Source organism: Callorhinchus milii, unplaced genomic scaffold, assembly GCF_018977255.1.
Source record: "Callorhinchus milii isolate IMCB2004 unplaced genomic scaffold, IMCB_Cmil_1.0 Scaffold15, whole genome shotgun sequence".
Classification (NCBI taxonomy): Eukaryota; Metazoa; Chordata; class Chondrichthyes; order Chimaeriformes; family Callorhinchidae; genus Callorhinchus; species Callorhinchus milii.
The window spans coordinates 4,214,017-4,236,140 of record NW_024704756.1 but is presented as its reverse complement, the minus strand read 5'-3'; the positions used below and the strand labels follow the sequence as shown (position 1 = coordinate 4,236,140).

The following is a 22,124-nucleotide window of genomic DNA, read 5'->3' as shown; positions in this document are numbered from 1 at the left end:
ATTCCTAGGAAGGTCACACCCTGCTTACTTAATTCCTGACGGTTAAGTATAGGTTGGCAAGAGCTAAGGCTTGGGGAGCCTAGGGAGTGCATTATACGTATAGAAATATAGATATCACTTAACCATTAACAACAACAACAAGATTACATTTGTATAGCGCCTTTCACGTCAGGAGGACGTCCCAAGGCGCTGGACAGAGTACAGCATTTCAGACCTGAGCTGGGGTTGGGGATGGAGGGAGGGAGGGGACGGGAAGGGGGTTGGCCGATGGCATGGTTGAAGAGGAGGGTCTTGACCAGGATCTTGAAATGGATCCTCTGAAGGATAGGGAGCCAGTGGAGTCGGGCGAGAATGGGGGAGATGGGGTCACAGAGTTTGATGCGGGAGAGGACACGGGCTGCAGAGTTCTGGATTATCTGCAGTCTGTGGAGGGAGGAGTTGGGAAGGCCGACAAGCAGAGCGTTTGCATAGTTGAGCCTGGAGGTGATGAAGGCATGAACAAGAGTTTCAGCGGCCTGAGAGGTGAGGTAGTGGCGGAGTCGGGCGATGTAAGGAGGTGAGGGAAGGCATGGCTTGAATTTGCGGGAGAAAAGACAGTTGAGGGTTGAACAAAACACCTAGGTTCCTGACTGGCTTGGTGAGTTATAGTGTGCAACGAACTGCCAAGCAAGCTGCAGAGTTTGTGATATCAAGTTACTGCAGCAATTATTCGGTAAGGAAGAAAAGTTTGAATAAAGAAAGAAATTTGGATACAAAGTGAAAACTGGCGTTTCAGGAATTATTGTTACAGGTTTTTGCAAAGTGTGGTTTGAATTCAGAAATATGGTATTTGGGTTAAAATTTCACTTGTATCTGAGCCAAAGATCCAAATGTGTGGTTTACTGAATTACATAAGTTAATTACTATAATGTTTAAGAGGTGCAGTCTGAAATGCGCCTTTGGAATTTGAAATTACAACACTGTTTGCTGGGTGTGATGGCTTCTCCTTTGATTACGCTGCATTTTTTTTACTGTTTGTAACTGTACTTTGCAATGCTTCCATTAGCTGTAAAGCTCTGACTGTTTTTTCCTAAACAGGTTGTCCCAACTCTGTGAATCAGATGGACAGCATTGATCACCTGATTGGAACAGGTAAGCAACCACAACATTACAACAGATCCTACTCGTTAATATACAGCAGGTGCCTGCAAACAATCAATGTGCTTTGTAGCCTGTGACTACAAGAGCTGTGGTGAAAGTTTGAAAGCAATCCTCTTTGTCATAGTTTCTCTGGCTATATTGCAATCTGTTTTTGTAATCTTTGCAAATGGATTTTCACAATAGTTGAGCAAGAAATTCTCCGGAAAGAAGCATAGGTCAGCATATGATTGGCCACATAGCTGGGATTAGTTTAGCTTTAGAAATACTTAAGGGGTGTTTTTACAAAAATAATCCAGTCACTAATTCCTTCTGTGGCCTCAAATACTGTAGTGCTCTTTTGTTGTGCTACTGTCTTTAAGCTATTAAGTATGCTACCAGTTTGGTTACTTTATAGAGCATTATTGTCAGAAACAGTTAAAAATAATGGTTTAATACTACGTGGCTAATGGAAAGATAAAGTCAGATTGAAATTAAACAAGGCTTAAACATTTATTGGAGTTGGCAGAAGATCATCCGGATGGTTAAGTGATCTCAAACTCCCACAATACTTGTCTGTTCTGGGCCATGAGTAGGGGAGAGGGAAAGAAACATTTAAACCATTTTAACAGCTGAGTTCAGAATCGCTATATTATTCTATCTCCTGAACAACACGTTGGTTGTGCCAGACTAGACAGTACAGTGTCATGGGGTTTTATTTCCACAAAGCTGGCTTGACTGCATTTGTTTTTAAGCATGCCTGGCTTACTTGCACAATCAGCTTGGTCTTGCATTGCTCGTTTCATAAAAATAATACATGCATTTGACATAGCACCTTATCATGCCAAACTGCTTCACACAGTTTACAGCAAAATGTAGTGAAGGTATCTGTAGACAAATGCAGCAGCCAATTTGTACACAGCAAATTTCCACAAACAGCTATGGAGTGAGCAGTCAATTTTTAAATTGGAAGATTGCTGGGCAAGATATCGAGAGAAACTCGTTGCTCGTTTTGAAGTGCCGTGGAATCCGTGGTGTCCACCTGAACAATTTGGGAAATTGTTGAAATCAATCTTACCTTTGAAGTCGGTTTTCTTCAGTTCTCAAAAGAACTTGCAGGACACCAGTTTGAAACTTAAGGCTAAAATTTAGGAATCGGCCCAATTCTAGATGCTCTGAAACCTTCCATAAATAGAGTAAATCTAAGCTCTGAGGAATATCTCTATATCTATTTGCAAGTATAATTTACCATCCAAAAGTGATTTGGTATTTCTTGTAAAAGAACGTGAGTTTTTATTTGTAATCTCTCTAATATTGATCATCCTTCTGGGTTTAACAGGGAGATTGGAAGAATTGTCTTTACGCAGAGGGTTGTTAGGATATGGAATGCTCTACCACAAATAACTGTTGAAGCTTAGTGCATAACAGCAATTCAACAACGAATGAGAAAAAATAATATTCAAGACTATAGGGAGTTAGCATTAGTATGAAATTAGAGTTGATAGCTCCAGTGGGGGAACGAGCACCAACGTAGACACAATGGGCCGAACTCAGTCTTCTATGCTGTGAACATTTTATGATTCTCTGAAATTAATTTCAATGTTGTGATGGATTTCACACATTAGGAATTTCTTTATCTCGCTCTGATTTATAACTCCTTCTTCACACACACAAACACACACTTACACAAAGGCTGAGTAAGCTTTCTCGGGTTCGCTTGGCTCAGAGATTGAATAGAAACATCATGTAGTCCTTACAGATGTGGAGTCCTATAGCTCATGATTAAAGCACTCGCCTCACAAGCGAGAGACCTGGGTTCGATTCCCAGCAGGGCGAAACCTTGGGCAAGTTTCCTTACTCTCCTTGCCTGATAATAATCCTTCAAGAAAAAAAACAATAATAATTTGGTCACTTCAATCCACGACTGTTTGTGGGGCACTGCTGTGTGCAATTGGCTGCTGTGTTTCGCCCACAAAAAATGCAGTCAATTCACTTTACAGTCTATTCTGTGAAGCGCTTTGAGACGTCTAGAAGTTGTGAAAAGCGCAATATCAAATTCAAGGATTATTATTATATAGAAATGTTATAGTGTTTGCAATCCTGGGGAACACTTAATCACAGAACAATCTTCACCATGAAACTAACATTTTTATTTGTGCGGGCTATATATATATTGTTTCACTTTTTGTGCAACCTTTGATCCAATACTTTGTTTGAAAGCTGTGCTTTTGCTGTTATTTGTAAACCCACTGCACAAAATACACAGGGATGTCACTGCGTTTATCTGATAGAGTACGCAGCAATAGTTTGAAGATTCACTTTGGAAAAATAATAATAATCCTTGCATTTGATATATCGCTTTATCATGTCGTTAAGAATATATTGAAAAGTGGATTGACTGCATTTTGTGGGCAAAATGCGCACAGCACTATCCTGCAAACATTGTCAAAACATTTTTTGGGGAGGGATTATTAGCCCCGGAAAGTGATCTGCCGATCAAATACCAATAAGGTTCCTATTTACTGCTCGGTAAACAGAGGCATGTGGAGTAAGGAATCTTGCCTAAGGTTTCACCCTGGCCGGGTCCTCTCACTTGCGAGGTGAGTGCCCTAACCACTGTGCTACAGGACTTGTACTTTTGTACTTCCTTGCACTCAGACTTGCGCGCTCTTGGGTTATAATCAGCAGGATAAGAAATGAGACAAGAGATGGAGAGACAAGTAGATTGGACTAGTTCTTGAAATAAACAGTGTGGGACATGCGGCAAGGTTCAGGTCATGAACATCCAGGTAGGTTGAAGTGGGCCTCGCAAGGAGAACAGTGAGCTGGATGGTGTGGGACTCTCACACAGACACACCTTGCCCAATTCTGTCCATTACCATGTGCTACAAGCCTGGAGTTGTTGTGTTCACTGCAGCTTTTACTGTTTGCATAGATTGGAATGAGTTTGATTTGCAATATTCATAAAGCAGCAAATTGCGAATACCTAACTTTGCTTTCAACCCAGTGAGGTTGCAATGGGGTGTATCAAAGAATGAGTAGGGTGGCAGAGGTGACATCTGGGAGGAACATAGAGAGAGGAACAATGACCATAGCAGTACTGATGAAACAGCAGATGCAGAGGAAAGAACACTACCCTGAAAATGTGATATAATTAGCACATCGCATACCACATTTTCCACCCAATTACATGCCAAAATTTTGAAATATTTCACCACAAAGATCTTGTAGATTCTACAAAGGGTTATGGAATTAAAATAGCAAGTTACTGAGCCACGAAGAATGCAGAGTTGTGGAGTTCATTTACTATTTCTAGCTTACAAAATAGTTTTAACTTCTACGTTTCAGTGTCTTAATTGCAATCGAGTCTATGTGTAAAAAAGCCAACCATTAGTTTTCATATCAGCCTTGAAACCTGTGACTCTAGCGTGCCGCCTAGGTTTAACACTGGAGGATCAGTCTGATCTATTATACGTGCCAGTGTGTGTAGCCGGACTGGATCTTGGCTTACGTGCCAGATTTTTTAAGTGCTTACGTGCCACATCTTGTGTCTGCCTTGTATCATTCTGCTATAACTCTTGATAGGAACCGTCATTAAGTTGCAGTTATTTTTTATAGCGGTTTCACTACCTTTGGAAAAAGGCAAGCACCCAGATAACAAGACATTTGCTCAAACAGTTCTGCGCTGTGGAGATTCTTTCAGCTGAGTTAGATCTTATCTGGAGCAACTCTGTAGCATAATTTTCCATTTTTAATAAAGAGCTCTGTGTGTCTTTAACGCGAGGGGCAGAAATCTCTTTCCAGGAAACAAATGCTATCCTTTTGGGACAAATTCATAACTTTGAAGGAATTCGGCTTTGCCTGAGTCATGATTTTCATTACCAAGGAAAAGGCTGGAGACAGAAGGTGAACATCTGTATTAATCATAATCCTTGCATTTGATGTAGTGGCTCATCATGTCATCGAGACGTCTCAAAGTGCTTCACAGGATATATTGTAAACCGATGTGATTGTACATATTTTGTGGGCGAACACAGTAGCCAATTTGCTCACAGCTATGTCCCACAAATAACAAAGGAGTGAGTTTTATTTGGGGGATTGTTGGCCAGGACTCTGGGAGAAACTCCCTTCTCTTTTGAATAGGGACATGTGATTTTTCAGGTCCACCTGGTCAGGGAGACAGATTTTCAGTTTAACGTCTCATCTGAAGGACGGATCTCCAACAATGCAGCACACGCATGGCATTGCATTGGAGTGTCATCTAAGACTGTGAAAGTTACAAGTCCTGTTGTGGAGCTCTGACTCAGAGGCGAGAGTGCTACCAACTGAGCCAGACTGTCTCTTGGTCTTAGGACACAATATAACATAAATAAATGAAATGCTATTTTCAGAGATTGATACCAGCATTTTTAATCATTTATTATGTGGAGCGCTTTGAGACGTCTCGAAGATGTGATAAGGCGTTATATCAAATGCAAGGATTATTATTATTATTCTTTCCCAAATCTGACTAAAGTAACATTTATTGTATGATGACTGTGTAAAGTTAATTGTGATAGGCACAATAGCTGTTCACATGTGTAACTCAATTTCCTGTGACATTGAAGCTGTACATTTTAAAGAACTTACATTTTGAAAGAGTCTTGAAGGTTGAAACATCTTAAAGTACTTACTGTAGTGACTGGAGAAAAATGGCTGGTGTGAATGACCAAGGGCAATTACAGTAATTTGGAGGCTTGTAGTCCATGTTACCAGGAAATACCCCTTTCTCTTTATAAATAGTGTCACAAGATGTTGTTTAATACCCACCCAGGCAGATAGGACTGTGGTTTAACATCTCAGCCAAAATATGGCGGGAGATCCCCACTTTCTGCATTGGGTTTACAGCCTAGACTATGAGTTCAAATACCAGATGTGGTGCTTGAATCCACAATTTCTGACACTTGCCTTTGTTTTATTGGAAAGTTGAATTGAAAAATAAATGCAACTTGCTTGAAATATCATCAAACTGGACGAGTTACCTGAAAAACCCCATTAGCATTGAGCACGAGAAGATTTTAATGGTACTTACAGAGTGTGTACTGCGAAAGTGCATTTAATGCTGTGAACGTATGTTTATTGCACTCTGAAAACAGCCTTGCTCTTCACTAATTATAGCAACATTTCAAGTATTATTAGACTCTGAAATCTTGAAAGCTTCATTAGCACACAAATGGAAACTTGATTAGATAACAAATGCTTATGACTTTAAATACCAACTGTATTTCAGTTTAGTTTACAATGTACTGTTATTGTTTGTAGTTCTGCAGTGGGTTGTTTTACGTCAGATGTCTTTTTGGGGCTGAAGATAAGATGCAGTGATGAGTACTATAATCCTAACCGCTTGGGAAAGTGTTCTTTTATGAAGAATTGCAACCTAAGAAAGAATTGCAACCACACACGTGCCCTGTTGTGTGCCTTCTGTTGCAAAATCTAAATTGTCGTTTAATTGAGACAGGTTAGTGTAACTAAATAATTTTTCCAAATTGCTGATTCCAATTCTCACTTGGGCCTTGTTCTGGAAGCTGTGATGCTTAATTAGCGCCGTACAGTCATGCGTTTCCAAAGTGCATCATAAGAGAAAGCCTCTCTCCTCAACACTGCTGACAAGCTGTAAATCTTTAATAAGCATTAGCAGCTCAGCAAAGTGATGAGACCTCCAACAAGGCAGCTTTATCACTGCTCTGGTGATGATTATTCATGTTGTTTGGGATACACGGCTGACAAGTAGCTCTGAGCGGCAAAATTAGTTGGTCCCAAAATTCCTTATTTAATGATGATGATAATAATAATAATAATAATTCCTTACATTTAATGAAGCGACTGTTGTCAATGGTTTTCACAGGATTTATTGTTAAGTGTAGTCACTGCGTATTTGTGTAGGTAAATGCAGGTAGGTGAATGCAGCAGCCAGTTTGTACACAGCAATGTCCCACAAACAGCCATAATGTGAATGATTTTATCTAAAGAATTATAGGCCAGGATAGCAGGAGAAACTCCCATTTCTTTGTGAATAGTGCTATGGGATCTTTAATGTCCACCTGAACAGGGAGAAAGGATCTTGTTTTCACATCTTTTCCGAAGGATGGTACCTGTATACTGTAAAGTGGAGTGACTATGTATCTTGTGAGTGAAACCCGCACAATCAAAAACAGCCATGGAGTTAGTGACCAATTTTATTTGGGGGATTGTTGGCTGGGACACCGGGAGAAAGAAATTTCCTTTTCTTTACAAATAGTGCTGTGGGATCTTTAATGTTCACCTGAACAGGCAGACGGAACCTCGGTTTAATGTCTCATCCGAAGGACGGCATCTCCAACAATGCATCTTAGACTGTGATTCCAAGTCTGATTTGGGGCTTGAACCCATAACCAACTTCTGACTTGGAGGCAGCAATTTAGAGTCTAAATTTAGAATCTGAGTGAGCTGGGCAATTTCGAGTCAGTTCAATGCCAGTGTCCACTGAATCTTAGTTGGCTAGGTTTGTGGGCTTGCGCTAATTAAGAACTGGGTTGAAGCTAGTCAAACCTATGCCACGTCATGTCAGAGTCTTACAGCTGGTGGCCCTGTCACAGAGTAGACTTGGCAAGAGCCTGCAACCATTTAAGCGGAGAATAAGAGATACAAAATAATAAATGAATGTGTAAATACACAGGGGTACCCTCTTAGCTGCCACTACCTTGTGTTAACTCAGTAGTAGGTGCTGCTTCCATATTAAAATCAAAACATTTTATTTTGACTGTTTTAAAACAAAACGTTTGCTGCCGCAATCAGGGCACTTTTATCTTTACTACTAATAATTAATAAACCAGGCAGACACAGATGGACTAGGACAGCTTGGTGACGGATACGTTCACACATGATAAACTTGGAGGTTGGCTCAAACTCAAAGGCCCAATGGTCTTTGCGGAGGCAGCAGCACTCACTACAAGGGGAAAAACCATTGCAGTGAAAATGGGAATAAGCAGCTCCTGGGATTTGCCTGCCTGGGGAAACAGATGGTTAAAGGGCTGTTCAGTGTGAAGGTTTGTTGAACTAACAAGTCTGTTTTGGTTTGTGTGGTGTGCGCTCTCGGTACCAAAACGTCCTCTTTAGGACTCTTCAGAGCCTGAGCAACCGATGGCCAAAACATTTCATCAACTAGAGTTACACATAACATTTCCACTTAGAATCGAAGGATATTTTTAATGCTGAAATTATTGGAAAATCTATCCTAAGCGCCACAGGAAACAAAATACTGGAAATCTATTACAAAGCCCTGCTGGGACATAAAAAGTTAGATTTTTGCCAAAAAAAGGTAATCAGCTTATCATTATTCCGAGTCTGACAGTTTTAGATGTGCCAGATAGGAGGTAGGAAACATTTCTGACCGGGACAATGACAGGCAAGCGGATTTCAGACAGATAAGAGTAAATCTCTGTCATTCTATGTTACCGTGTCAGGATGTCGAATTGAAAGATAACTGCAAAAGAAAAAAGAACATTGTTGACGGAAATGAAAAGGTGATGTAAATCTCCAAATCATAATCTAAGATTTCATATTTTAAATCATATTTAAATTGAGGTGGAACGGAATCTCTTAAAGAGATTACTGCCAGGATGTAGTTTGTTCTAAGAATTACAATAATAATAATCTTTGCCTTTGATAAAGCGTCCTTCACATCAAGAGGACATTTCAAAGTGCTTCGTAGGATTTACTAATAAAGTGTAGTGACTGTGTTTTATAGGCAAATGGCTCAGAACAATGTTCCCCAAACAGCCATGAAGTGAATGATCCATTTTACTGAGTAACTGGTTGGCGGTTATTAAAGTAAGGTATGTTACTGATGGGAAATTAAATTCTTCCCTTTTGGGATCTTTAATGTCCATATGAAAACAAGCAGGCAGCACTTTGATTTAACAGTCTTATCCAAAAGTTGAGAACTCTTGACAAATCAGGCTTCAGCCTAGCCTGTGAGCTCCAGATTTGATGCATAGCTTGTACTCACAACCTTCTGACCCCCAAACCATCAACTAAGTCAGGCTGACACTTCAACGCATTATGGTAATGTTTCACACCTTCCTCTTGCCGCACTTTATAAGAAGCTTGTGAGGCGTTGTTCTTGTGAGCTCTTGCTGACCACGTTTAAAAGAGCAAGCAAAGAAATGATCAGCAAACAATAATCCCCCGTGTGACTCTGAAGAAGAGCTGCTCAGTGACAAAGACATTGACATCTCCCCCATCACAAGCCAGCCTTGCCCCATTACTGTTGATCCATAGAAACCTGTGCTCAGAAGCACATTTATTCACAGTGAATCTGAAATTATGAAATGTTACATTTTCACGTCTTAAGTTGCATTGGACAGTCGTACTGTGAAGGATGGTGCTGTTATTATTATTTATTTGTAGTCTGACTCAGTTTAATTCCTTTGGTGGCATGATCGTGCATATCTGTGAAGATGTGGTTCATCACTGAATGACATTAACTGTATAAACAAATCTAATAGCCATTTAGCTGCCTATATTTGAACAAAGTGGCAGCCACACAATTGGCACTGGGATCAACTTTGTGTTCACGGATGTTGTGTGGGTGATTGTACCATTGACAGCACAGTATAAAAGTCCTCTCACCAATGTGAGAGGCTCGGAAACTAACTGTTGCAGGTGCTTGCAAGCCCTAAATGGAAAGATTAGCATTCATATATAGCACATTGGTCTATTTATTGTGCTTTCGATGTGAGTTTTAAATGAGTTCCACTGTGCCTTTTGTGAATCAGACGATTAATAGATGGTTTGAATTAGCATCCCTAATAATCTCTTTCTAGCAAACGATCAGATCGCTGGGCAATTAAATTATCATCTACACCCGCGGAATAATGATAGCACATCAATCTGTTGGTGAGGTGTCACATGTGTTTTTTAACAACTGGAACAGAAATTCTGTTGGTTCCTATTATCCAATGGCGTTTTAATGCAAGTAAAAGAACAGCTGAAAAATATTAAGAATGTCACCGCCTGTGAGAGTTGATACTATTTCAAGAAAAGAGTAGGTAGGGAGAAACGTTTCTTTGCTTTAATGGGCAGAGGGTATTCACTTTTATATGTTGAACGCCTGGGAGCTTCCATGGCTGACAATGTTTCTGATCCTAGCTGATGACTGTATGCACAACATTAAGAAATCATTTAGATGTAGTTGGGAAGACAGTGTGTGCAAATGTGTGCTCCCTCTAGCTTTGGATATTATAGATTGAATACTTTAACCTTGGTAATGACAAAGGATGTTGGCTGTACTCCACCATGCAGGTGTAACTGTTTTTTAAGCTTGTTTAATCCATATTAACCAGCAGCTCTCTATTTCAATCAGTATACGCAGAAGGTTTCTCACACCTTCCACATTGGTCAGGCAGATATCATAATAATCTTTGCTTTTACTAGAGTGTCTATAATGTCAAAATGTCACGAATAACTTTACAGGGAATTTCTGTAAAATGCAGTGACTATTAATCGGCAAATCTGTAAGCTAATTTGCGCACTAGAATGTTTCACAAACAGGCACGAAGTGAATAACCAACTTTATCTGTCTCCGTCAGGTCACCGGGAGAAACTCCCTTCACTTGTAGTTAGTTGATTATTGTGAGTTCTTACACCGCACACTGGTCTTCCAAGGGGTTAGAGATGCTTCTGTGGAAAGGTCCAAGGAGTTTGTCCTTTGGACAGAGGAATAGATCACAGAGATGATGGGGAAATTTTAGTGGAGGCATTTTAAGGTAAGACTCAAGGGACATCTTCAGTGGTAGGGGTTGGGAGGAAGGGGCAATTTAAATGTTATCTGTGGAGTTAAGGAGGCGAGGTTTTAACAGGAAGTGCGAAGATCGATGAATGTGTATTTCTTGATTACCGTTTTGGATGAGGGATTAGCTTTGCAGAACTTCCTCCCAAGGAGATGCAATAGATGGATGAGGTACACAATAAAGTAGGTCTGTGTGGTCTGTGAACAGAGCAGGTTTGATTGAATGGCCTTTTGTCACTCCATCATTTCTTATGGTTTTCTAATGATGGGACTATTGAATTTAGCAATTTTTGCTGCACCCCCTATAGGGCCATTTCCTCTCTGCGGCCCCACTGGAAACCTGCCAAAGAATAGACCAGGAGTTGAGTTTAATTGGGTGGTTTGCATGCATTCAATGCACTGTTGCACAACCCTGCAGCTGGAACAGTGCTGACTTTCACATGGAGAATACAAACTCAGCCAGAATGACTGTTGTGCACACAGCTGGTGCTGATCTTCCAGGCTCTGATCTTTCCTGATTGATGGACAGAACCAAACAGTGGGCTGATCACTTCTGCCTTCCATTGGAGCCTTGCAGTTGGCACTAGCTGAACAGCTTTGCTCTAAAGATCAGACTGCAACAATAACACGTGGATTATATTTAAAAAAATACATTCCACTTCTCTTGCAAGGGCTGGAGACTTTAAAAAATATTGGAGTCCACTTTATGGTCTTTAATTAAGAAATGTTTTAATTAAGAAATCCAGATTCGGTGACATTGATTCGCTGCTACAACTCAAATCATTTTTGGACTGGCGCCATTGAGCCAGACTGAAGTATGTGACTTAATTCCAATTATTGAAAAAAGTCCCGACATGTACTCCTTAATTAAGAATCCATTAACAAATATCGCAAAATTAACCCTATTATTTTTTGCCCCCTTAGGTAGATAATGGGAATATTTCAATGCCCAATTTTTGTATAACGTACACCCAGAGTCCCAAAGACATGACCCTACATTTAACCCTTTGGATTCTATAACTTTCAAAACAAAAAAATCGAAATCAATTCATTGAAAAATTGCTCTGTGTTTGCAATGAAGACACTCAGACACTTTAAGCAAATCGGAGCAACTTAAATTGGTTGGCGCTCATTATTAGGAGGTGTGAAACTGCTGCATTAACAAGTACTGTGACTGAAGCAATGTGTGCAGGAACTATTTCTGGTGCCCGCTGTGTGTCCTGAGTCCTGCAGTGTGCTGTGTAGGTCACAAGATGAGCATATTTATTACTATTGTGTAAAGCAGCAGCACTGAAGGCAGCATTAATGAATGCAGTTTGTCACATCAGATGTTGAAATAATTATAGATGGGGTTGCCAGTGGCAGCAATAGAATAATTCAGCACAATCGCACACTGTCCCACTGACAACTACTCATTCTACTATTTGTCTTTCTCAGTCATCTCTGGCTTCAGGCAGGCATCCTTCTGACTTGTTTTGACACTGGGTATTGGAGTCTCCCCTACTTTGAAGGGTCCCGAGCCCCTTCTGCGTTAGGTATCTTGTTCCTTGCTGATAAGCATGTAAACTGCGAATGTTCCTTTCAAACCTCTGTTCTCTTCCTGGAGCACCTCCAGTAGCAGTTATTAGTCCCCTGTAGCTTTGGGCATCCTTCTATTCAATGGACTAGTGGTGGGAATAGTTTCGGCGGCACTCACCCGACTCCACTGGCTTCCCATCACACAGTTCAAGATCCTGGTCCTCACCTTCAAAGCCCTCCACGGTCTTGCTCCCCCCCTAACTCTGAGACCTCCTAACCTCCTACCAACTTTCCTGGTCCCTCCGCTCAGCAGGCTCTAGCCTGCTTCACATCCCCCCCACCAATGGCTGGCGGGCCTTCTGCCACTTTGCCCTCACCCTCTGGATTTCCATCTTGTAGTCCCTCCGCCTTGCCCTCTCCCTTGCCTCCTTCAAGACCGGTCTTGAGACCCTCCTCTTCGACTGTGCCTTTGGTCACTCTCCATCCCTCCCCCTGCCTTCCACCCTCCCCGATCCCGAACCCCAGCTCGGGTCTGAAACATTGATTGTCCAGCGCCTTGAGACGTCCTCCCGATGTGAAAGGCGCTAAACAAATGCCATTTTGTTTGTTGTTGTTGTTGTTGATAAAGAGCCATGATGGTGGTAATAATAATAATCTTTGCATTTGTATAGCATCTTATGACATCATCGAAACGTCTCAAAATGCCTTAGAAAATATACTGAACAGTGGATTGTCTTTCTATTTTGTGAGCGAATCGCGGTTGCCAATTATGTACAGAAGTGTACCACAAACAGTCGTGGATTTAGTGACATTTTTTTGAGGGATTATTACCCCCGGAAAGTGATCCTATTTACTGCTAGGGAAACAGTAAGGGGTGGGGGTAAGGAAACTTGCCTAAGGTTTCACCCCGCCCGGGAATTGAACCTGGGTCCTCTTGCTTGCATTTTGGGGGAATCGTAAATAGGCTGTTATCAGGATATCTCTTTACAAAATCCATGCATTGGTTTCTGTCCTAATTTCTTTCTTTCCCTATTTATGAAACTGAAAACAAAGTCTCCCAGAAGTCTCAAAGGACCACCGTATGATTATTAGCCAGACCTATAATGGCTGCCAATGTTCCTTGGGCCAAACTTAATTTTCAATTCTCAATGCGAGTTGCTATCTATCACTCAGCCTCCCACAAACAGGGTTCAAATGGTTAAGTGGGAATTCCTCCTGGGAATAAATGTTTTGGGCCTCTATTTTGTTCATTAGCAATTGCTTGGAAACTCTACTCCTGCTTCTCAGGCTTGAGACGAACACAAACAAAAGTCTTTAGAGCCAGGAATCTATCTGCTCTCCCACATACCAGGTGCTGCCACCTCTTGGCCTTCTCCAGCACCTCATAACCACCAGGGAACACCAGGCAGCGAACATGTGGGTAATACACCATTACAATGAGGACAATTTCTTTTCTTAGCAACTTTAACAGAAGCAGAACAAAACTTGCCTAAATATTTCCACTTAAAGGACAGTATTATATTATCCTCTTACCCTGTGGCCCACAGATAGGGATGACGTTATTTCCATTGGTCAGTAACTAAAGGGCAAGGATCTAAAATAATTTTCAAAAGAACAAAGGGAATGGTTAAAAGCATTTGATTATATTACAATAACGCTCTTCTTCCTTCTTTTCAGCCAATTCTCAAACCATTTCAATCTCCTTTAATAGCTAGTCAATAATGTGACTGTTTGTGATTGACCACAGAGTCACTCTGTACATCAGTGTCCCTGTACCACAATCAGCTCTTCCCTTGACACAGGCAGTGGACGTATAGCAATTTCTCAAAAGAACAAAGATTCTGAAAAATAATAATAAAAGCTATTCACATTCTTTCGCTCACCGCACTTTAATGAATAATGGCGTATTCTAAAGCTCTTTTGGTTACATTCGATAGAGAGAGATACTAGATAACAGAAATGTTAGCACACCATCCAATCTTATGCCAGATTCCAGTTTGATGTAGTATCCAGACTGATGAAATAAACTTTTCTACATGCTGATAGGGACCTGAGCAAACAGAGCCTGAGATCAGCTCTTCAAAGTATGAGTGATCACATCAGTAGCTCTAGCGTGCAGCTACATCTCTAATCCCTCAGCACTGTTACACCTGGTTCAATGTTCTTATAAGCACTGCTTCTGCTCTCAGTCATGGCCTCAGCCCCTCATTTGGCCTGAAGATTGATAAGCTCATAAAGCAGAAGCCGCTACTGGAGACAATTTCATTTTCGAACAAACAGCTTGTTTTATTTGGGCAATGAAGTCATTCTGTGTTTGTGTCTTTGCAGCTCTTTGAGGTGATATCAGATCTGGAAAATTTCAATTGGCCCGACTTTCAATTGGTGTTGGGCAGATATTATAAATAATAAACCTTGCATTTGATACTGAGCTACATCTAACTCAGACTTGTGGATAGTACTAACTGAGCCAGGCTGACACCTTGGACACATTGCTTAATGTTGATTAATTCAGCTTGAAGCCAGAATTGCCACTTTCACCTCGGATAGCTCACCACCTAGCAGTTTTCCAAACTGACCATGTCACCTTGTACAGCAGAATGATAAGGCGATGCCTTATCTGTAGAATGATCTTTGACAAGATTTCTTACTTCTCTATAGTATGGAGATGTAAGTAATTGTTGTAAATATGGGTTCTAAAATGCAATATTTGCAGATTACATGAACATGAGCAAAGTTTTTGCAAATTGTACATTTCATAAGCCGGTAGTCACAATTAACCCACAAAGCTAGTTTTGAAAATATCACCATTAAACTCACAATCCCTGAAGGAGCATCAAAACCATATAGTATGGCAAGCTCTGGAGCTCTTGAGTAAATCAGCTGGGAGTAAATGCAATTAAAAGTTATTTGAGAGGATCACAACGTGACTATGCAAGTGTAATTATTAAAGGACAGTCAATGAGAATGATATTTAAAACCAGTCAGCCATGGCAGATGGTTGGAGATTTATTTATTCAATACATGTCCCCACAGCTTGAACACGACCTTTACATTTTGCCTTCCAAATATCTAATTCCAACAATTATCAACAGCTTTGATTTTCTCTGACGTGCTTTCTGGCACTAACATATTGAAAGGCAGAATAGAAGAGCTGATGAAGTTTTAGTGCATAATTGGAAATCACACAAATTTCAATTCAACAATATTTGAAGAAATAATGTTGAATTAATAATAGTAATAATCATTGCATTTGATATAGTGCCTTCTAGTTGTCTCAAAGCGCTGCGCAAAATATACTGTAAAGTGAATTGACTGCATATTTTGTTGGCGAATTGAACCACAGTAGAGTTAATTCAGGCAAATTAAGAGATTGTCAGCAAGATCTGGGGATACAAAAGAAAGTCAGATGAAATAATAGAAGTGAGGTGGTAATTGTAGAACTCTGATTTTATAGTAGTTGTGTTACAATAAAAGTCTGGGTGAAACGTACAACAATGAGTGCAAAAGTTATTCTTGGTGAGTGTTGCTTTGTGTCCTTCATACTAACATTATGAATACCGCAATGAATAAAAATGAACAGTTGTAAACCAGCAAATAAAACCTGATCTACTCAAATAACAACAAGTTCACATTCAAAGTTCAAATTCAAGTGTATCTGCTGTTGGGTAAATTGTTTTGATCTCAGGTGCACTCTGAGGTTTGCTTGTATCCCTGTCACAAGCTGGAAATCCTGAAACTTAGTTTTTATTTCTCTGTCGAGGTGGAGGCAAGGAAGCAAACAGAATACTATTAACTTGGATTTGAGCCCATTTTGGATTAGGTTCACTTTTCTCTGACATGAAGAATTCCCACAATAGGTATTGAACACAATGAGGATTTTTCCCTACATCCCTCTGACAGCAAGTGTGCTTCAAGCTCTGTCCGGCTTGAGGGCAACAATCTAATGGCAGAGTCAAAAATGTTGTTTCTTACAGCGCAGTGGCTTTGCAGTATGTGTGAGTGAGTTGCAAACTGGTGCCTACCAAAACAGAGAAGCAGCTCCAGAAGGAGAGAGGGAGAGACAGATCCCTATCATCTTGAAAGTAGACATCTGAGAGGGGATCTTATAATAATAATAATATTAATCCTTGCATTTGATATAGTGACTTCTCACGACTTCTAGACATCTCAAAACATCTGTAAAGTGAGTTGACTGCATATTTTGTGGAAGAAACGCGGCAGCCAATTGTGCACAGCTGTGTCCCACGAACGTCGTTTATGGAGCTATATAAGATTTTAAATGGCGCTGAGAAACTCAAATTAGAATAATACTTTAGGATGCAATGAGACAGCAGAACAGGTTGTAAATGGTAATTCGAGGCCAGATACCAAGAAGTATTTCTCTACCAGAGAATAACTACTAATAATAATCCTTGTGTTTGATATAGCGCCTTATCACGTCTTCGCAACATCTCAAAGCGCTTCACAGGATATACTGTAAAGTGAAATGACTGTGTATGTTGTGGGCAACACGTGGCAGCCAATTGCACACAGCAGTGTCCCACAGTGTCAAGGATTGAGTGACCAAATTATTATTGTAATTAACAACTGAAACAAGTTACTAGGAAGGGTGACCGAGGCCAGGACACTGGATTCATTTTTTTAAAAAAAAATTTCAATATTGTTTGGGTATTCTGGAAGGATGAAATCAAATGGGCAGAAGAGCCTCCTTCATCTAAACCTCTCTTGTGATGACCTCCCCATAGATAAATTGATCCCCAGTCCTAATAGCAATCAGTGCTGTGAATATTCAGACTCTTTAGGCATGATCAGGTTACATGAAAAGCAATGTTGTGTAATGTTTTACTAAGTAGAATGAGTACAAATGAAGCCTGGCCCTTTATCTTGTGTTACTTTCCATTCCACTAGCCAAACAAGACACGTGGGGGGCTGACATTATTGGTACAAAACACTACAAAAAGTCAATGAGTATCTTCTACTGAGAAACAAAGGAATTGCAGTGCAATTACAAACACTGGCTTCCAAACGAAGACAGCATTTAAGAGTTTACCTGTAATTCTACACAAGCTTAAATTTTAAAGACAAAATGGCCTTGTAGGTTAAGACTTGCTGGAATTTCGGCCTTCAACATCAAAGTTTCCTGAGTAAAACGGTATACATTTTTAATTTGCACAATGCAATTGTGTCAATATGCAGCAGGACCAATTTATACTGTTGTGTTAGGACATCCTCCCGACGTGAAAGGCACTTTACAAATGTAATTTTATTGCTGTTGTTAGACATTTCACCACTTTGTGGGCAAAAAAAATCACTTAACTCTAACGCTGTCAGAGGAATGATTAAGGAATGTGATTCCACTTGTACTGTGTCAGGGTCAAAATGTTCAAATTCAAAAAATCGCTGAGGGTTTAATTTCCCAGATGCATGCTGTACATCGTTCCAGTGAGATGATTGAAGCAAAGGTCTTCAGTAAAAAGCAGAAGCTGATTTGTTTCAAGAAAGCAGTTCTGGGACTTGTTAAGCATGACAGCAGCAGGCAGGCAGGGCTGATTGGATCGAGCAGCATCCCAGCTCAATGACCGAATAGAAAACACTGAATCGTGCTTCACCTCCAAGTGGGCATTCACACAAACATTCAATTATAAGCACTGAGTAGTGCAGTGGGTTAGAACATTGCCCTTTCACCTGTGGGAGTTTGAAAACAGTTTGGCTAAACAGATGAAGTTTTGCTTTGTTTGGTGGTTGCAAAGTTTCCAAGTGATACGAGTTTAGATGGTCCTAATGTAATTTTAAGTGAGCATTGACCTAAAGCACAAATTTGCTGACAGTTACAAAAACAACTTGTACTTGCATAATAATAATAATCCTTGCATTTGATATAGCGCCTTATGACATCATTGAAACTTCTCAAAGCTCTTCACAGAATATCACTGTAAAGTGAATCAACTGTATATTTTGTGGGTGAAATAGCATCTTCCAGGTAGGATTTCATCTCAAATTAGAGATGGAATGAGATTCGAGTAAGGTAGGAAATTGTGTCCAGAGTAGGAAGGAGTTGACTGAAGGCTCAATTGACGAGAAATCTTTTTTGAAGGGTTTAGAAAGGAGAGGCAAGGGGTAGGGGATTTGCATTGAGAGTTCCAAAGAGCGGGTTAGTGACTGGTTGCGCAGTAGCACACAACCTATTTGAAAGTAAACTAAGTTCGTTTGGAAGCAGTGAATGCATTCCTCTGAAGCTAAGGAAAACTGGTTCAGAGTAATGTATAGCAAACCATGTTGGAACAATGTATAGAGAGTCTTTCTGTGAACCCGGCTGGGATAAGCTTAAAAGATTGCTTGATGATGGCATTGGATGCTCACGGTAGAAAAGTGTTCCATTCACACAGCAATGATATCCTTATTAGTACACTGTTAAAACAAGAGAAGATATTGACTCAGAAATCTGCAGTATTGGGCTCTCCATGACTTGATAAATTACGAGTTATACGATGAGTTTCTTGGTTTCAATGGCTCAGTGTTGCTTGAGTGGTATTCTGTTTAGTTTGTTTAAAACTCCATCCACATAATAATAATAATAACCATAAGCCTTATATTTGATATAGTGGCTTATCATGTCTTTGGGACGTCTCAATGAGCTTTACAGAATATACGGTAAAGTGAATTAACTGTATATTTTGTGGGCAAAATGCAGCAGCCAATTGTGCACAGCAGTGTCCCACAGACAGTCATGGATTGAATGACCAAATTTATGGACCATGTCCTTAAACCATATCTGATGTTGCGGAGGAGCTTCTTCATTCTGCCAATTAAAAGAGGACACATGATCTCCTTGGGAGGGAAAACCAAAGTAAATGTATCATTAACCAAGAAAGAAACCCAATTAAACTCTTTCAAGTTGACTTTTTCCTCTGAAATGTATCCCTCAGCTAACTTTGTTTTCAAAGAGAGCAGTTTTTCTTAACAACTCACAAATGTACAGTAATACAGTAGGCTTCAGAGTCTGGCTTTCCGCAAGGGCCACCATCCAAATTGTTGGAGTAAAACCACAAAACACAGCAAGTCAATGGGAACAGTTTAAATTGGTCAGGCAAATACCTCAACATGTTAATGTTAACTTTCACCCCTCCTCAGACACATCTGCTGTGCACTCCCTGTAACTCTTGGTCTCACGTTAAATTGGGTGATGTTGAAGTTAAGGTGGAAGATGGAAAAACTCATGAAAAAGGTAACCTGTCGCAGGTGAAGTGTATTTAGAAATTCATAGGAGCAGCGGAGGATGTCAAGGCCAGAGCAGTTAGTTTGAAAGTGAGTGGCAGAGCAGAAACTAGGATGGAGTTGCTTATAGAAACAGAAATATTAGCAAAGCAGTTTCCCAATCTGTGCTTGTTATATTACTGCAAACTGGAACACAAGCTCTTAAAAATCAATGGATTGTCATGTTAGACCGTATTTTAGCTTAAAGTACAAGAATGCCATTGCTTTCAACAACAATGACCCTTTAGCATGCGGCTTTAACTGAGTAAATTATTTTCAAAAGATTTTAATTCAGTGAATGGAGTTTAAAAGAAAACGATTGCTTGTCTAATCAGTAATTTTTTTATTGTTATATTTTACTGCAGTTACAAACAGGTCCTTTGAACTGCTTGGCGTCACAGAGGAGCTGGATAAAATGAATGGAACCATTGAGAACACTAAAACATACACGGACACACTGCAGATAACCGTACCGAATCTAGCGGAGAAACGGATCCAGGTGGAGAAATGGGTAGAAGCGGAGAAACAGATGGACGAAGAGGAACGAATGGAGAAGGAGGAAAGGATAAAGGAGGAAAAACGCATAGAGGCGGATAGAAGGATGGAGGAGGAGAACAGGATGCAGGAGGAGAAAAAGATACAGGAGGAGAAAAAGATACAGGAGGAGAAAAAGATACAGGAGGAGAAAAAGATACAGGAAGAGAAAAAGATACAGGAGGAGAAAAGGATGGAAGAGAAAAGGATGGAAGAGGAGAAAAAGATGGAGGAGAAGAAAAGGAGGGAACAGGAAAGGATGGAGGAGGAGAAAAAGATGGAGGAGAAGAAAAGGAGGGAACAGGAAAGGATAGAGGAGGAGAAAAAGATGGAGGAGAAGAAAAGGATGGAGCAGGAAAGGATGGAGGAGGAAAAAATGATGGCGGAAAAAAGGATGGAGGAGAAAAGGATGGAGGAAAAGAACAGGACGGAAGAAAAAAGGACGGAGGAGGAGAAACGTATAGAAGTTGAGAAACAGATGGAGAAAGAGGAAAGAATAGAGGAAGAGGAAAGAATGGAAATGGAAAAAACTAAAGACCCAGTGCAGAAATTGCTAAGCCAGCAGCACTCAAACATAAATAAAAGCAACATGGAGAAAACCACAGAGATGGACGAAAATGACAATAATAATGAGAAACAAACATTGGAGGCAGAGCTCCAGAAATGCATCGAAGATCTGAAAAACTTTAAAATACCCCCAAAGTTTGCAAAGAAGCAAAGGCACTGGCAAAATGAATTGCTGAAGAAATACAACATGTGAGTCTCTCAGAGAACAGCCAGTAGCATAATAACCTAAAAAGTGTAAATCATTTATACGGACAGACTCTATGGGTCCTGTTGGTAAGCGAAAGGTGGTAATCTGGACATCACAACTATGGAATAGAAACCGTCTTTCAGAGTGTCTGGACACTTTATATTGGCATTCATTGGGAAAAATGGGCAACTGTTTTAATATTTCAAAGTGCTCAACACTTCTTTCAAAAAATACTACACACTTTGATGTATACTGAACTTTACATTAGATCCAGGTAGTCTGCACTTTCAGCTATTCCTCACAAGTACTCCCAGTTTAACTCTTTAACTTCTTTAATGACACAGATTTTGGATGAACGAACTACTTGACAATCAGCTGTACTGTTAAAAACAGTTGTAAAGTCCGCAAGCTGAGGAGTGCGGCTTGACTCTCAAAATTCAGTTGAATATTTTGAAGTGTACAGCATACACCGGCGGGAAATGGACATTTACAGTTTCCCCCAGAACAAATGATACACACTGACACAATAGGGTATGATTCGCGGCTTGTGTTAACTGACAAGGAACGGGATAAGAAACACTATAACTGTTACTCCTAAGTACTTACAGAGTTACTGTAGTTTTTTCACAGAGTAAAATCTCGCAACTGTGTATTGTGTAGCCAATGTGGCAGTCAATTTGCGCACAGCAATGTCACCCAAACAGCCATGTACCAACTTGTTATTTGGAGATTGTTGACCAGAACTTTGGGAGAAACTCCCTTCTCTTTTGGAGTAACAATGCATTGGAGTGAGTGTCAGCATAGACTATGCAAAAGTACTACCAACTGAGCCAGGCTGAGGCCGAACTGTTACCAGCAACAAAACATGAAAGCCTGAAAATTTATTTGAACAATCTTAGAGCATCTGACTGCTCATCGTACTGCAAAATCTCATCAGAGAGTCAGTTGTTGAACCTGGGACTTAGGAAGAGGAGTAATCCTCAAATAAAGATCAGAGAATTCATATGTGAATCCTGAATGCTCATCCATAGGAATCTTATCACAGGTTGCATTCAAACAATGTGTTTCATGAACTGTTCATTCAACTCAGCGACTGTATGGCTGGACTCTTCTTTGAAGGTACAACATTGATGTTTGAAT

At 40.3% G+C, this 22,124-nt stretch overlaps 1 protein-coding gene across 1 annotated transcript in view; it reads left to right on the top strand.

The window, feature by feature from the left end:
• LOC103179303 (golgin subfamily A member 6-like protein 1) overlaps positions 1-21,667 on the top strand; it is a 40,483-nt gene extending 18,816 nt beyond the window's left edge. Inside the window, exons 2-3 of the mRNA XM_007894523.2 lie at positions 1,078-1,131; positions 20,062-21,667. Coding sequence (XP_007892714.2) covers positions 1,101-1,131; positions 20,062-20,990 — 960 coding nt within the window. The 5' untranslated portion in view covers positions 1,078-1,100 and the 3' untranslated portion in view covers positions 20,991-21,667. The remainder of the gene's footprint in view (positions 1-1,077; positions 1,132-20,061) is intronic.
• The last annotated feature ends 457 nt before the right edge of the window (positions 21,668-22,124 follow it).